General features: G+C 37.5%; 2 protein-coding genes across 2 annotated transcripts in view; both read right to left on the bottom strand.

The window, feature by feature from the left end:
• Positions 1–16,964, bottom strand: part of LOC128688235 (carboxylic ester hydrolase-like) — a 303,519-nt gene that overhangs the window by 99,084 nt on the left and 187,471 nt on the right. The gene's annotated exons all lie outside the window — the stretch shown is intronic.
• Positions 1–16,964, bottom strand: part of LOC128704824 (carboxylic ester hydrolase) — a 72,722-nt gene that overhangs the window by 39,638 nt on the left and 16,120 nt on the right. Inside the window, exons 3-6 of the mRNA XM_070104402.1 lie at positions 7,849–8,004; positions 5,860–6,007; positions 4,725–4,910; positions 3,960–4,171 (exon numbers count right to left, since the gene is read on the bottom strand). Coding sequence (XP_069960503.1) covers positions 3,960–4,171; positions 4,725–4,910; positions 5,860–6,007; positions 7,849–8,004 — 702 coding nt within the window. The remainder of the gene's footprint in view (positions 1–3,959; positions 4,172–4,724; positions 4,911–5,859; positions 6,008–7,848; positions 8,005–16,964) is intronic.

The following is a 16,964-nucleotide window of genomic DNA, read 5'->3' as shown; positions in this document are numbered from 1 at the left end:
TCTAATAATGTCAGCTATAACTGAGTCTAGTAACTTCCCCACTATAGATGACAGGCTTATTGGACGGTAATTTCAAGGAATGGACTCATCCCCTGATATGAATATGGGAACCACATTAGCCAGCTTCCACAACTCTGGCACAACACTGGTACCGATGGATGCATTAAACACACTCGACAGTGGCTGACTAAGTTCCATCTTGCATTCCTTAAGTACCCTGGAAAACAACTCGTCGGGCCCCGGGGACTTATTTTGCTTCAGTTTGTCTATCTGTTTGATAACCATGTCCCTCGTGACAGTAATATTAGTCAATTTAAATTCGTCAGGAACTGAATAATTGTTAATTCTGGAATCTCATTTATGTCTTCCTGTGTAAAAACTGACAAAAAAATAGTCATTAAATATGGAACACATTTCCAGTTCGTTTTCCGTCAGCTCTCCATTCCCAATTTTCAGAGGTCCTACTTTTTCCTTCACCTTCGTCCTATACACTTGAAAGAAGCCCTTCGGATTGGTCTTTGATTCATTAGCAACTCTAATTTCATAGTCACGTTTAGCCTTTCTAATCCCCTTTTTTACTTCTCTTTTAAGCTGAACATATTGGTTAGTAAGGTTAACCTCTCCTCTTCTGATGTGCCTATGATTCCCCTTTTCTCCCCTAATAGATGCTTTAGCCTCCTGTTAACCCATTTGGAATCGTTATTATTTGACCTGATTTCTCTCTGGGGAATGTATATATTCTGAGCACGGTGTACATTATTAAAAAAGAACTCATAAATGCAGATCCCTTCATAATCATAAGAATGATCATCATCAATAGAATCATTAGCTAGATAACCCCAATCGAGATTTGACAGGTGTTCCCTAAGTCCATTATAATCGGCAGAACGAAAATCAGGGATTTTTACAGTATTATCATTATTCTTGTATTCCCAGTTAATACTAAAAGTAATGGATTTGTGATCACTTGCGCCAAGCTCTTCAGTGATCTCCAGATTACTTACGAGTGTTTCCTTATTTGACAAGACTAGGTATAGCAAATTATTACCCCTGGTAGGCTCTGTTACACACTGCTTCAGAAAACAGCCCTGAACTGTTTCCATAAAGTCACTGGACTCCAGATTACCAGTCAAAGAATTCCAGTCAATTTGAGTTAAGTTAAAATCCCCTACTATCACTATGTTATTGTGTCACGATGCCCTAACAATTTCGTCCCAAAGAAGTCTCCCTCTATCGTGATCCAAGCCTGGAGGTCGGTATATTACACCTAGAATTAGTTTTTCTTGACCTTCTACAAACTCTTCCCAAACAGATTGTTACTGTTCCATCTATTTTTATACCTGTTTTTATGCAACAGTTATTATTTTCTCGAACATATAATGCAACTCCTCCCCCCTTCCCATTATATCTATCCACATGGAAGAACTTAAGCCCTTGAATATTACACTCAGCAATCACATCCCGACTTTTTAAATCATACCACGTTTCAGTTAATGCAATGACATCAAAGTTCCCAGCACATGCTACCAAACATAGTTCATTAATCTTATTTCTTGCACTTCGACTGTTAGCATAAAATACCATCACATGTTTTTTCTTCTGCACATTTTTCCTATTCATCTTTGTTTTTGCACAATTTCTGAAATTATCATTACCCAGAGTTACTCCATGACAGTTACTATTAGGATTCTTAATATCAGAGCATAAGTCAATATATCCATACTCATTATTTATAATTTCTAAACCCATACCTCTAACTAATCCTAATTTAAAGTCCTAACAACCCCCTCAACTGAGGTAGCAAGAAAACCCTCACCTGCCCTGGATAAGTGAGCCTCATCCATGGCATACATGTCATTTCGGCTTTAGAAGTTGTTCCAGTTTTCATTGAATGGCATTGCATTATCCTTACAGTGTTTATCCAGCCAACAATTGGTACCAATTGTTCTGGACAACCATTCATTTCCAACACCCCTTCTTGGCAAAATGCCACATATAACAGAGCGCCCCCCTTCTTTCTAATTATGTCTATTGCTGTCTTGTACCTTCTAACTAAATCCTCACTTCTTCTCTTGCCTACATCATTGCCTCCAGCGCTGAGGCAGATAATAGGATTTATCCCATTACCGTTCATGATGTTGTCAAGCTGGCTAACAATATCCTCCATCCCAGCCCCAGGAAAGCAAACCCTCTGTTCCCTACTCCTGTCCTTTAAGCAGAATGCCCTATCCATATACCTAACCTGGCTATCCCCAACAACAACAATATTCTTACCTTCCTCGTTGTCATTCGTCGTGACGCTTCCAGTAGTCGATTCACATTCGTCGGGTAGCACAGAAAATGCATTAGATGTTTCCACAACAGTTTCCACAGCAGTCTCTTTCTTCTTCATCGTTTATTCCTTTCCATTCGTCTTCTTGATCGTCAACTTCGTTCCATGCTGTCCAGCCACTGTCCAGTTTCCCTTCTTGACCTGAGGACTCAGAACAGGAGTACTGCTACGAATCCTCTTGTTTTCCTCAGTCAATCGCCGTATCTCAATCTTCACTACCTTCAGTATGGGCCAACAGGCCTGCTGCAGTGTTCCTCCTTTCTTATGTTATGTTCTTATGTTCAGTTCCTCCTTAAGCTGCTGGTAAAGTTGCTCGATGGAGGGCATCTTGGTTCAATCCAAGGAGAGTACACTAACGTCCTCACTGAGCTAAGTACACGTCACCACTGAGAAAATTCGCCGATGAGCTCATCCCGCTTGGGATCTTACCTGAACTTGTTTGTTCGTTCGTTCGCTTCTGCTTCAGAATCTATACAACGGTGCTCTTCGCACCAACTCCAAGATTGAGGGACTGACTACCACATTTTCTGTATATAGTTCTACTGTCTTCAAGTTATGTCCTGGAATTTGTATTGATAAAGCCACTGGATGGCGAAACGTCTGCAATAAAAACACCCAGAAGTTGCATATGTGTCTTAGTTTCATCTTGTCAGTATTGTATACCTAGGAAAAGTTTCAGGGAGGGGTAAAAGAGGTTTTTTGTGCGATGAGCTTGGACTTCCAGCAAGCATTCGTGAGCGTGTTAGATAGGAGCGAATGGAGACAAATGGTTTTTAGGACTTGGCATGCTGTTGGAGTGTGAGCAAGGAAACGTTTATGAAGGGATTCAGGGATACCAAAAGACCAGACTTGAGTCTTGGAGATGGGAAGTACAGTGTCTGCACTCTGAAGGAGTGTTAATGTTGCAGTTTTATAACTGTAGCATAGTGACGATGAAAGTGTTTTCTTTTCGAGCCACCCTGCCTTGGTGGGAGATAGATGATGTGTGCTCACGGTGACGGTGAGTCACTGTGAGCACACAGTGACTTACCGTAAGTGATTATTGGTTGTGGAGAGATGTAGGTTTAAAGGTGATGTTGGTAATCACATTATGAAATCCCGAGGGTTTGTTGTATTAAGGTAGCTACTGTTTTAAATTAATTTACAATTTTTTTTCAAATTTTCTAATTATTTTTTCTATGGTTTCGTGTCACAATTCACTTATATTTACTGTTCATTAACCTAAACAAATGTAAATGCTCAATAAAGAAAAATAAATGTAAACAGAGTTTAAATAAAGGCTCCCATTATTCCCTGTACTCAACAAGATTTATTTTATACTGCGTACACCTATGGCGCAGGACTGTTTTCTCTGATATAGCTCTAACAAGGCCAGTTGAGACCATTTTGGAGATCTTGTCATTTTGGTTCAAATTTACTTTAACGGTAATTTTCCATATATTGGACATTTAGATTAATTTATTATGACATTTTTTGACAAACTAGGGCTTTTTCAATTTCCCCAGGTGGGCAAAATACCCTTTAAATGTTGCATGTCTTTATTTAATGGTTTGTTGGTATTTATATAGTGTACAATGATTTTACTGAGGAAGCATTATCATAAAAAATGAAAACCAAAAATACTTACGTAATGGTGTGTATAGGACATTGTCAGATTTACAACATTGACGCCCTGGAGACAAGTAAGGAGAATGTTGCTCTGTGACTCATTCTCCACTTCTTCACCATCTGGACATCCGAAAAGCTTTCCGGTGAATTGTGCGACCTCCTTGAATTTTCCTCCCATTGACCCAGGACTGATCATTGTGCCGGAATATACAATACCTCGAGCAAACAAGCCTGGTAATACAAAAAATCCCACATGTTTGCACAAAGGTAAGCAATAGATCCATGTGGATCATTCAGAGCAGAGTGGAGACACTATCTGTTTTCTGCTTACTACAAGAAGACCCTTAATTCATACTCACTTATATGTATTGCATATTTATTATACTTATTATTGCGCATATATCCACTAGATACTTTACAGTTAGAAAAGATGCCTCATTTTTTTATAAGTTCAAAATCAATCGACTACCCGAGGATCAGCCTGCATGCAACCTCTACTCTACACCAGCAGACAGGGACACTTTAATCCAAAACATGTATTTAATTAACAGTAAATTTATGCTCTCATAAATATGAAAAAATCAAAACATATGAAAACGATTCCTTCCCAATTTTCACAACCAAACCCCCAAAATTTTGACAACCAAACCCCCAAAATATAGTTACTGATTTTATTCACAAAAACTAAGTGTTTTTGCTCAAACATTCAGCCTTAGGATGAAGCTACAGAGAGTCTCTTCTAACATTCAAACGCAGTAACATTTGTTTAATACTGACTGCTAACCTTCAGAGTGTGGAGACAAAATGTGGAAATGTACTGAGACCCCCCCAGAGCTCACTCCATATATAGTGACTCTGCTAGCGTCTCCTCCGAAATTGTGAACGTTTCTTTGTATCCACTGAAGAGCCATTGTCTGGTCTTTTAGTCCAAAATTACCAGGAATCACTGTGTCTTCTGTTGACAGGAAACCTAAATATGGAGAAAAATAAATTTTATTAAAGAGCTCTATCTGTTGAATAATTCTATTATTCCTTGAAATCTATGGGAAATTCAAAGCCAAAAATATGTGACTTAATTAGGCATGTTAACAGTAGCAGTCATGAATTTCATTACGTTGTTCCTTTATAGCTAGCTAGCAGAAAACAAAGGGATAATTAAGAAAATTACAATAACATATAATGAATTAGGTTCTTTCACGTCAACTCATCATCAACTCATTACCCATCCTGAATTTCTTATAATTTTTCTTTATAGATGTATTTTAACTTTTGATAATCAAGGCTAGTTTACATTAGATTAGAAAAGGGTGGGGTACTTGAACCTTTAAAACTACACATGATCATTAAAAATCAAGATAAAACAAGAAGTAACATATCTGGCAGCGGTGTAGCTTTGTGAATATGTGCAACAAAGATCTGAACGACTCTCACATGTAGTGAGAATTAGAGACAAAAACTATACACATTTTGTGCGTTTATCAAACGTGCTATTATTGTTATTATTATTATTATTATTATTATTATTATTATTATTATTATTATTATTATTATTATTATTATTATTATTATTATTATTATTATTACTTGTCATGCAGCTCTTCGAGAATACCAGATAACCATGTTTGATTCAAGGATAGGTAGGGGGGCCTTCAATTATTTTTAATTTATTCCATAGAGACATGCAAGAGGATAAACATTTAATACTTCAAAACCACAGAGGTAAAGTTCTATATATAAAATATTTGTATATAATATATTATTTTGACTTATCACAGTGGATAAGAAGGTATAAAACATTAAACTTTTTTTGTGGGTGAAGACTTGTTCCTCCGTCACTGTCTGGTACCTTAAGCTGTGACTGAACTTGGGTTTAGTACAAATAAGTACTAGAATATAATCAGATAAAAATGTACACGTACCAAGAATGCCAAGACGGTACTGGATAATAATAAATATTATATCTTCATTCATGAAGACATATGGTGCAAATTTTCTTATTCCCTCAAAAAAGAAGCCGCCTCCAGGAATAAAGACAATGACTGGAAGTTGGACTTTAGGCTCACCAGGCTGTAATGAAGAATATTATTATTATTATTATTATTATTATTATTATTATTATTATTATTATTATTATTATTATTATTATTATTATTATTATTATTATTAATTACTACAGTAATTACCAATGAAGAACAATGTTCCTATTTCGTGTTTAGTAATTTTTCATTACGAGTCTTGAGTTATAAATATTATGAATCTTTTTGCGAGCATCAAGCTTATGGAAATACATTGACCGAGATGTGTGAATTTCACATTGTATATTTATTATCAGTAGTCACTATATTAAGTGTAACTGCTTGTAATGTTAATATCTTAGCAGCTAATGACGTGGCAGGACCTCACTGCCTAATAGCAAGCAAAAGAGTAAGTTGTTCAGACCAAACTTGAGAATGGGAAAGATATGTGATATAAATGACCTTGACCGTGGAATAATTTTTGGTATTAGGTGGTGTGGCTAGATGGCGTATGCTTATCTCCTGGCAGTTTCACATTCCACAGTCTCTAGAGTTTACAAATGGTGTGAAAAGTACGAAACATCTTCTAAGCGGTAGTTCTGTGGACGAAACTTCCTTGTTAATAAGAAACGTCAAATGAGAATGACCAGACTGACTCCAGCTGACAGAATGATGCTGATAACTCAAATAAACATGCATTATAACAATGGTATGCCGAGGAGTACCTCTGAACACACAACATGTCGATCCTTGAGGTGGATGGGCACCAGCAACAAGTGACCACACCGGGTCTCACTCCTTTCAGTTGAGAACAAGAAATTGAGACTATAGTTTGCACGCTAAAACTTGACAGTTGAAGGTTGGAATATAATCGCCTGGTCTGACGAACTGCAATTTCTGTTGCGACATGCAGATGGAAGAGTCAGAAATTGCCGTAAACCTTTAGGATGTGGAGTAACATGCTGCCGACAATTCTGCAACACCTGCATGATGCTATAAAGTCAGCATGGACCAGAAACTCTAAGGATTGTTTCCAACACCTTCTTGAGTCCATGCCACGAAGAATTCAGGTTGTTCTAGGGGCAAAGAGGGACTCCACCCAGTAGTAGAAGGGTGCACCTAATAAAGAGGCCACTGAGTGTATATTATGAATTCAATTTCAAATTTAGGATGTAAAGAATTTGTAACTAGTGACGAGCAGTTTAGATAAATTATATTATTACGTGGTATATAAGGGGTTAATTATATTTATGAATCATTAATTAAACTAATCATTGATGTACAATGATGAAAAATGAAATTATGTGGTAGAACATAATTTAACTCCTTTGTTATTTAATATTGTAGCTGCTTCGGCAGTCACATATCTTTTAAAAAAAAAAAAAAATAAAAGGCGACATTGTTGAAGTTTTAAATGAAAGACAGGATTTAGAACAGATGAAAATACTGGCACTGTTATTATTTTATGGACAGAATATCCATACAGAAATTATGAGACGGTTACAGTACAAGTTTAATAAAGTTATTATGTTTGCTAAAGTTCCTCAATTTTACAGGACAGAAAGAAAATACCTTTCATTTCCAGTACCTGTATACTACCTGTCTCTCTACATGACGTCAATACTGTCTCTACAAGACGCCATTCATCACAAAAACTTGTATGTAAACTAAGCTTCACTATGAACGCAGCTTAATCATATAATTAGATTTCAAGAGGCTGTTATTAAGGAAGTGATTTAAATACACGAATGTTTGCTCAGAACAGTGTCTTTCTACTATACTTGTCGGCAAGTTGTGTCACTTAAACATTATTTCCAAACACAAATGTTTTTCTAGATATATCAACGTTGAATGAATTTAAACAGGAAAAGATGATGAATATATTGGTTGAACCTTGGGAGTGAAGATGCTGAGGTAAAGACAGTCTTCCTCTCCCTCGTAAAATGGTTGTTCCTTAAGCAGTACTGAGTCGCCGTTGACCTGGGAGCAGACTGGAGGCTCCTGGGACCCATCCCTCACTCCCTCCCACTCATCACCACGAACTGGGTCCTGTAAAGAACATCATTAGCATTACGATTGTTATAATTATATTATTATTATTATTATAAACCCATAAGAATCATACAACACATGAGGAACGGTAGCTACAATTCCTTGGACCAGTGAATACTTCACCAGTATCAAGGTGCTGAAAGATGTAAGGCACCAGCAGAAGTGAATGTAATCTTTAGATTTTACCAGTAGAAAATAAACGATCCCTGATTATGCCCATTCAGAATAAAAAATAAAGTATAATAAATTAATTAACCAGGTTTTGAGATGATACACTGCACGAGGCCCTTTATGTTACATGTCACCAATACTCCACCTATCAAACATGTGTAAAATATTAACAGAAAAAATGTGAAAATATTTTCAGAATTAAGGAAGACTGTAAAACATTTAAAAAGCGTCTAAACATGAGGTAAAATAAAACATAATTATTAAAAAATCTAATTTTCTTTTCAAAAAAGCATATAAATTTTGCCTCTACAATTTTTCTGAATTATAATTTATGAATTCCGCCAGATAACAAATTTTCGTTTCGGAAATAGGTTATTTAGCTCTAATTACCTGGAAGTTCATTATTAATGGTGCAATCTTAGTCTCTATAAAGAATCAATCACCTTCCAACTACTTTATTTTATTTACTTCTATTGACTTTATATTTTTTTCTAAATTTTCAAATTTAAAACAAATGATATTTATATTCATTATTTCTGGAGCATGACTCACGAAATCGTAATGACACGATTGCAAACAAACCATACCACGGGCAGGATTTGAATCCGCGATCAAAGAGTCTCAAAACGCCAGACCGTCACGTTAGCCACTGGACCAGCTAGCTACAATAAGATTCATCCAACTACACCATAGGAAGGTTAGCATAGGCACCACTGTGACCACAAATGTAAGTTTTTACAGACGAATCTCCAGCTAGCAAGGCCATAACAAACTCTAGCTCAAGTTCCCTCAAAGCCATTAACATGACTCACGAAATCGTAATGACACGATTGCAAACAAACCCTGCTATGGGCGTGGGTGGGTATATATATATATATATATATATATATATATATATATATATATATATATATATATATATATATATATATATATATATATATATATATATATATATATATATATATATATATATATATATATTCTCTTTTTTTTATTATTATCACACTGGCCGATTCCCACCAAGGCAGGGTGGCCCGAAAAAGAAAAACTTTCACCATCATTCACTCCATCACTGTCTTGCCAGAAGGGTGCTTTACACTACAGTTTTTAAACTGCAACATTAACACCCCTCCTTCAGAGTGCAGGCACTGTACTTCCCATCTCCAGGACTCAAGTCCAGCCTGCCGGTTTCCCTGAACCCCTTCATAAATGTTACTTTGCTCACACTCCAACAGCACGTCAAGTATTAAAAACCATTTGTCTCCATTCACTCCTATCAAACACGCTCACACATGCCTGCTGGAAGTCCAAGCCCCTCGCACACAAAACCTCCTTTACCCCCTCCCTCCAACCTATCCTAGGCCGACCCCTACCCTGCCTTCCTTCCACTACAGACTGATACACTCTTGAAGTTATTCTGTTTCGCTCCATTCTCTCCACATGTCCGAACCACCTCAACAACCCTTCCTCAGCCCTCTGGACAACAGTTTTGGTAATCCCGCACCCCCTACTAACTTCCAAACTACGAATTCTCTGCATTATATTCACACCACACATTGCTCTCAGACATGACATCTCCACTGCCTCCAGCCTTCTCCTCGCTGCAACATTCATCACCCATGCTTCACACCCATATAAGAGCGTTGGTAAAACTATACTCTCATACATTCCCCTCTTTGCCTTAAAGGACAAAGTTCTTTGTCTCCACAGACTCCTAAGTGCACCACTCACCCTTTTCCCCTCATCAATTCTATGATTCACCTCATCTTTCATAGACCCATCCGCTGACACATCCACTCCCAAATATCTGAATACATTCACCTCCTCCATACTCTCTCCCTCCAATCTGATATCCAATCTTTCATCACCTAATCTTTTTGTTATCCTCATAACCTTACTCTTCCCTGTATTCACTTTCAATTTTCTTTTTTTGCACACCCTACCAAATTCATCCACCATTCTCTGCAACTTCTCTTCAGAATCTCCCAAGAGCACAGTGTCATCAGCAAAGAGCAACTGTGACAACTCCCACTTTATGTGTGATTCTTTACCTTTAACTCCACGCCTCTTGCCAAGACCCTCGCATTTACTTCTCTTACAACCCCATCTATAAATATATTAAACAACCACGGTGACATCACACATCCTTGTCTAAGGCCTACTTTTACTGGGAAATAATTTCCCTCTTTCCTATATACTCTAACTTGAGCTTCACTATCCTCGTAAAAACTCTTCACTGCTTTCAGTAACCTATCTCCTACACCATACACCTGCAACATCTGCCACATTGCCCCCCTATCCACCCTGTCATACGCCTTTTCCAAATCCATAAATGCCACAAAGACCTCTTTAGCCTTATCTAAATACTGTTCACTTATAGGTTTCACTGTAAACACCTGGTCCACACACCCCCTACCTTTCCTAAAGCCTCCTTGTTCATCTGCTATCCTATTCTCCGTCTTACTCTTAATTCTTTCAATAATAACTCCACCATACACTTTGCCAGGTATACTCAACAGACTTATCCCCCTATAATTTTTGCACTCTCTTTTATCCCCTTTGCCTTTATACAAAGGAACTATGCATGCTCTCTGCCAATCCCTAGGTACCTTACCCTCTTCCATACGTTTATTAAATAATTGCACCAACCACTCCAAAACTATATCCCCACCTGCTTTTAACATTTCTATCTTTATCCCATCAATCCCGGCTGCCTTACCCCCTTTCATTTTACCTACTGCCTCACGAACTTCCCCCACACTCACAACTGGCTCTTCCTCACTCCTACAAGATGTTGTTCCTCCTTGCCCTATACACAAAATCACAGCTTCCCTATCTTCATCAACATTTATCAATTCCTCAAAATATTCCCTCCATCTTCCCAATACCTCTAACTCTCCATTTAATAACTCTCCTCTCCTATTTTTAACTGACAAATCCATTTGTTCTCTAGGCTTTCCTTAACTTGTTAATCTCACTCCAAAACTTTTTCTTATTTTCAACAAAATTTGTTGATAACATCTCACCCACTCTCTCATTTGCTCTCTTTTTACATTGCTTCACCACTCTCTTAACCTCTCTCTTTTTCTCCATATACTCTTCCCTCCTTGCATCATTTCTACTTTGTAAAAACTTCTCATATGCTAACTTTTTCTCCCTTACTACTCTCTTCACATCATCATTCCACCAATCGCTCCTCTTCCCTCCCACACCCACTTTCCTGTAACCACAAACTTCTGCTGAACACTCTAACACTACATTTTTAAACCTATCCCATACCTCTTCGACCCCATTGCCTATGCTCTCATTAGCCTATCTATCCTCCAATAGCTCTTTATATCTTACCCTATATATATATATATATATATATATATATATATATATATATATATATATATATATATATATATATATATATATATATATATATATATATATATATATATATATATATATATATATATATATATATATATATATATATGCAAAACAACCACTCTGAAAGAATAGAGAATTTCCAAGCGCTTTCGTGACTACTCACATTATCAAGGAACTATGAAAGTGAAGCATCCAAGGAAGCTATATAAGGGGTCGGCCAGCACTTCACTATCAGATCCCACAACGGTTAAACACGTGACGCGCGGCGAGCCAACTTGGACAGGTCCTTTGCAAAACTCACCCCCAAGCTATTTATTTGTCCAGTGTATTATTAAATTCTACCCAAATTCTATTAATTATAAATGGATCTAATTTATATAAACCAAAGGAAATATTCATATTATTGTCAAAACTGCTTTTTATGAAACAAGATTCAATTATATTCCTGTCGACCATGGACTTGCTTGATACTACTTTCTCAACTTTTTGAAAATCAATTGGATGGTTAAAATCTCTTACATGAATAAATAGAGCATTGGAATCTTGTCCAGTTCTAATGCTATATTTATGTTGTTTTAATCTTAGTTCGAGATTTTTACCAGTTTGACCGTAATGAACTTTATCGCAAATTTTACAAGGAATCTTATAGACACATCCATCAGCATTTTGGGGGAAATTCTTAATCAAAAGTTTTTTTACTGTATCAAGATTTTTGAATACAACTTTAATATTAAAAGTCTTAAGAAGAGAAGGCATATCAACCAAGTTTTCATGGTAAGGGAGAACCACCATATTTTTAGTTGAATAAGGCTGGTTGCCCTTTTTTGGATTATAAAAAGTGTTCCTAGCAACTTTAAAAGATTTATCAATTACATTTCTTGGGTATTTTAAATCATTACCTATTTCATAAATTTTGGATATTTCCTCATCTATGAACTCAGGACTACAAATTCGCAAAGCTCTCAAAAACATTGATGAGAAAACAGACAGTTTGACTCTATCTTGATTCGAGGAATAATAGTGGACATAGGAACAGTTATTTGTAGGTTTTCTGTAAATTTTAAATTTGAATTCATTATTACCCTTAATAATTAAAACATCTAGAAAAGGCAATGAGTTATTTTCTTCAAACTCAACAGTAAAGTTTATAGAATGGGCTAAGCTATTTAATTTTCCAAGAAAATGGTGTATATCTACATTTTTGGGCATAAGACACAAAATATCATCAACATATCTGAACCATTTAGCTCTATTAGGGAGGATTGTGTTAAGCAACCTTGTTTCAAAAAATTCCATGTATAGGTTACTAAGAACAGGTGAAAGAGGATTTCCCATTGCCATACCAAACTTCTGAGTGTAAAACTTATCATTAAATACAATTTTTGCATCAACAATGCAAAGTTTAATAAGTTTAATGATAGTAGGAACTGGCAATGGTAAATCATAGTTAACGAGTTCTTCAGATAAGAAACTTAATAAATCATCAACAGGAACTTTCGTAAACTAGGAAGTAACATCAAAACTAACCATGTTAAAATCATTTAAGTCAGTCAAGGAGTTTAATTTATCAACCAAGTCTATGTTGTTTTTAACATTAAAGTTAGAAATTTTGCCAACAATAGGGCTCAAAATATCGACAAGCCATTTGGATAATTTATATGAAACTGACCCTATGGAGCTAATAATTGGTCTGACTGGATTCCCTGGTTTGTGTGTTTTTATTAGTCCATACATGTAAGGTAAAGATGGATTAGTGGAAGTAAATTGTTTGACTAATTCATCTTTGCCTTTCAGTAGAAGTTTTATTGTTTTATTGAAATTGCTGTTAACGGTTTCTAGGGGATTTTTCCTAAGTTTAGAATAGGTTTCAGTATCATCTAAGAGATTATTCATTTTTTCTTGGTAATCATTTTCTTTCATAATTACTATTGCATTTATTTTGTCTGCTTTAGTAAGGCGCAAATTTTTATTGTTATTAAGTGTATCATAAGACTTAAAGAATCTTTGAGGGCAATTGGGAATGTTTGGTTTTAACATAGAGCTGTATACCATTCCTTTACTAATATTAATTTCATCAGAGGTTGTTTTGCATATTTTGAAATCACCTGTTTACTGTGATCTTATTGCATATATAAATATATATATATATATATATATATATATATATATATATATATATATATATATATATATATATATATATATATATATATATATATATATATATATATATATATATATTTCATATATATATAGGGAAGTACCACCTCTATAGCTGGAATGGGGACCCTCATCCTCAGAGAAGACAATAAACGTACCTCAGAGAAAACTCAAGGTTCTCCCCGGAGCTGTTTGAATATTTTCTTCTCCTACCACCCCATATATATATATATATATATATATATATATATATATATATATATATATATATATATATATATATATATATATATATATATATATATATATATATATATATATATATATGTGTATATATATATATATATATATATATATATATATATATATATATATATATATATATATATATATATATATATATATATATATATATATATATATATATATACCTCATTGGATGCTGAACAGAAGAACACCTCGGTTAATAATGAGAGCATGGTGATCAGTGTGCCAAATGGCGAGGGTTTTTTCTAAATGGAATAATAAGTGTTTAACAATTAGCAAAAGACAGTGACGTGCGTCTTAAGTGAACCCTCAGGGCCACTCCCTTCGCCCCCCTTCCCTGGTCCCTTCCCCTAATTCCAGCCTGGGCTCACTGACTTTCTGACCAAGGGTATTACCGTTCAGTGCCCCACCAATTACTCGCTCTGCTGCCTGCTACTCCCCCACCCTCATCCTCCATGCATCAATGCTGTCCTGCACCCGTTACCCCACAGCTGGCGCCCTCCCACCCCCACGATATCAGCAATGTCACAAAAAGTCCCTGGTTCCCAGGAATCTTCACAACAGCCAAAGCCGTCATTCACGAGGCATCTGCCGGGTGTGCTACGGGGAATGTGCACTCAATCCCTTATCTGGCAACATTCGTGCTCACAATGGATGTCTAGGCTCCAGGTGAGTTCCAATTGAGAACACCCAACAGCCCCTCCCAGCAGCCAGTACTGGCAGCTACTGGGACTTCACCTCTACAGGAGACCTCAAATCTGCAATTAAATCAACATCCACCAGGACGCTGATACACATCCACAAAGCAGCTCGCTCTCAAGCCACTAGAAAGTTCACCGACTTTCTGAGGGAAGTTAATTAACGATGCTCCTTTAAACAACAGATCCTGGCACAACTTGCTGCTTTTTGGCAATGCCTGTTTGGCTGTCCTACCAAGAAGGGACAAGTCACTAGCAACACATGTTATTAGGGCAATAAATGCATTCCCGAGGAATGACAACCTCGTCCGTCTCCCTCCTAGGGCAACAAACACCCACCGGGCAAGTGACAACAACAGGACACCCGACGCCTCAAAAATCAGAGCCCAAATTAGCAAAAAATAGAAGAGGGTAATAGTATTGGAGCTGTGAGGCTTATGACCAGTGAGGATACTATCACTTCTAAGGACATCAGTACGGCGCAAGCTCTGAAGGACAAATATCCACCCAGGGCTCCCAGTACCAACAACGACCTCCCTGACATTGCAGCAGGCGAAGAACATCTAACCTTACAGGATGCTGATGTGTATAAAGCTGTTATGTTATATCCACAGGGCTCAGGAGGTGGTTTCACTGGTTTAAGGCCTCAACACTTAAAACAAATGATCAATCCAGCATTTGGTGATGTTTCAGAGAGGCTGCTTTCTGAACTCATCAAATTTTCCAACATCTGCCTGGCTGGCAGTGTCCCAGAGGACATTAGACCCCTTTTCTTTGGTGCCTCATTGTGTGCCCTCCGACAAAAGGATGGAGGAATCAGGCCCATTGCAGTGGGTAACATCCTTTGGCGCCTAGTCGCCAAGGCTGTAGTAAGAAGGGTGAGTCAAGAGGCTGCTGCAATGCTGAGACCAACTCAGCTCGGTTTTAGTGTTCAACAGGGCTGTGAAGCAGCTGCCCATGCAGCACGAGTATATATCAACATGTCCGATGAAAAAGCCTTGATTAAATTAGACTTTGCCAATGCTTTTAACTCAGAAGGGATGCTGCTCTCCAAGCAGTTTATAGAAACTTCCCTTCCCTCTATCCCTTCATAGAATCGTGTTATAGTGTGACTTCCAAACTGTTGTTTGGGGACCACGAAATTGATTCGTGTGAGGGTGTGCAACAGGGGGACCCTCTTGCCCCCTTTCTATTCTGTTTGGTCATCAAGGAAGTCACAGAAGCACTCTCCAGTGAGCTCAGTATCTGGTTCTTGGATGATGGTACCCTAGCTGGTATAACAGAATCTCTCCTAGAGGACATCAGAAAAATTAAAGACATGGGAGAAAGCCTGGGCCTATCTTTAAACCCCACCAAATTTGAAATAGTTTCTACCAATCGACAGATGATCCAGAATATTAGTGCTGTTTTACCAGGGACACGAGCCATTGATCCAGCCAATAGCACTCTTCTTTGCGCTCCTCTTGGGCCCAATGCAATCGATCTGATCCTAAAAAAAAAAATCTCAGACCTCCAGACAATGGAAGGCAGGATGAAAGACATTGATATACATGATGCCTTCTACATAATCACCAGGTGCCTGTCAATCCCAAAACTTACCTACTTTTCGAGATTCTCCCCAGCCTTCACCAGTCCAAAACTCATGGAATATGACTCTCCTTAAGACCATGATAGAGAGTGTATTGAATCTTTCCCTTGAAGATGGACAGTGGTTGCAAGCCTCACTTCCGGTCAGGCCTGGGAGGCTGGGAGTACGCTGATCCTCACAGATTGCTCTACCAGCTTTCCTATCCTCTTCCACAGCATCAAACGAGTTAATAACACAAATTCTTCCTTAAAACCTCAGTGACTCAGTGACCCAACTATGCCAGTGCCATCGCTGAATGGGATACTCTTGCTGCTCCAGCACCAAACCCTAGTGCAGCGCTGGCTCACAAACAGTCAAGCTAGCATGGCCCAATCGCTGAAAAGGTGCTTGCCAACATGCTCAGGGCTGGAACATCAGACAGGGAGACTGCTAGTCTCCAGGCTGTGAGTGCATCTCACTCCGGGGACTTCCTCCAAACAGTTCCCATATCGGCAATGGGAATGCGCCTCGACCCTAAGACCCTCCATATTGCAGTGGCTCTGCGCCTTGCTGCCCCAATTCACACAGAATATACGTGTTTTTGCGGCGAAGCACAAGCTGACCAATATGGTCTACATGGTCTTAACTGTTCCAAAACCAAGGGCTGATATGTAAGTCACAATGAGGTAAACGACATCATAAAGAGAACCCTT

The sequence above is a fragment of the Cherax quadricarinatus genome, chromosome 91, assembly GCF_038502225.1.
Source record: "Cherax quadricarinatus isolate ZL_2023a chromosome 91, ASM3850222v1, whole genome shotgun sequence".
NCBI classification, from domain to species: domain Eukaryota; kingdom Metazoa; phylum Arthropoda; class Malacostraca; order Decapoda; family Parastacidae; genus Cherax; species Cherax quadricarinatus.
The sequence above is the reverse complement of the archived record's forward strand: the minus strand, read 5'-3'. Positions and strand labels throughout refer to the sequence as shown.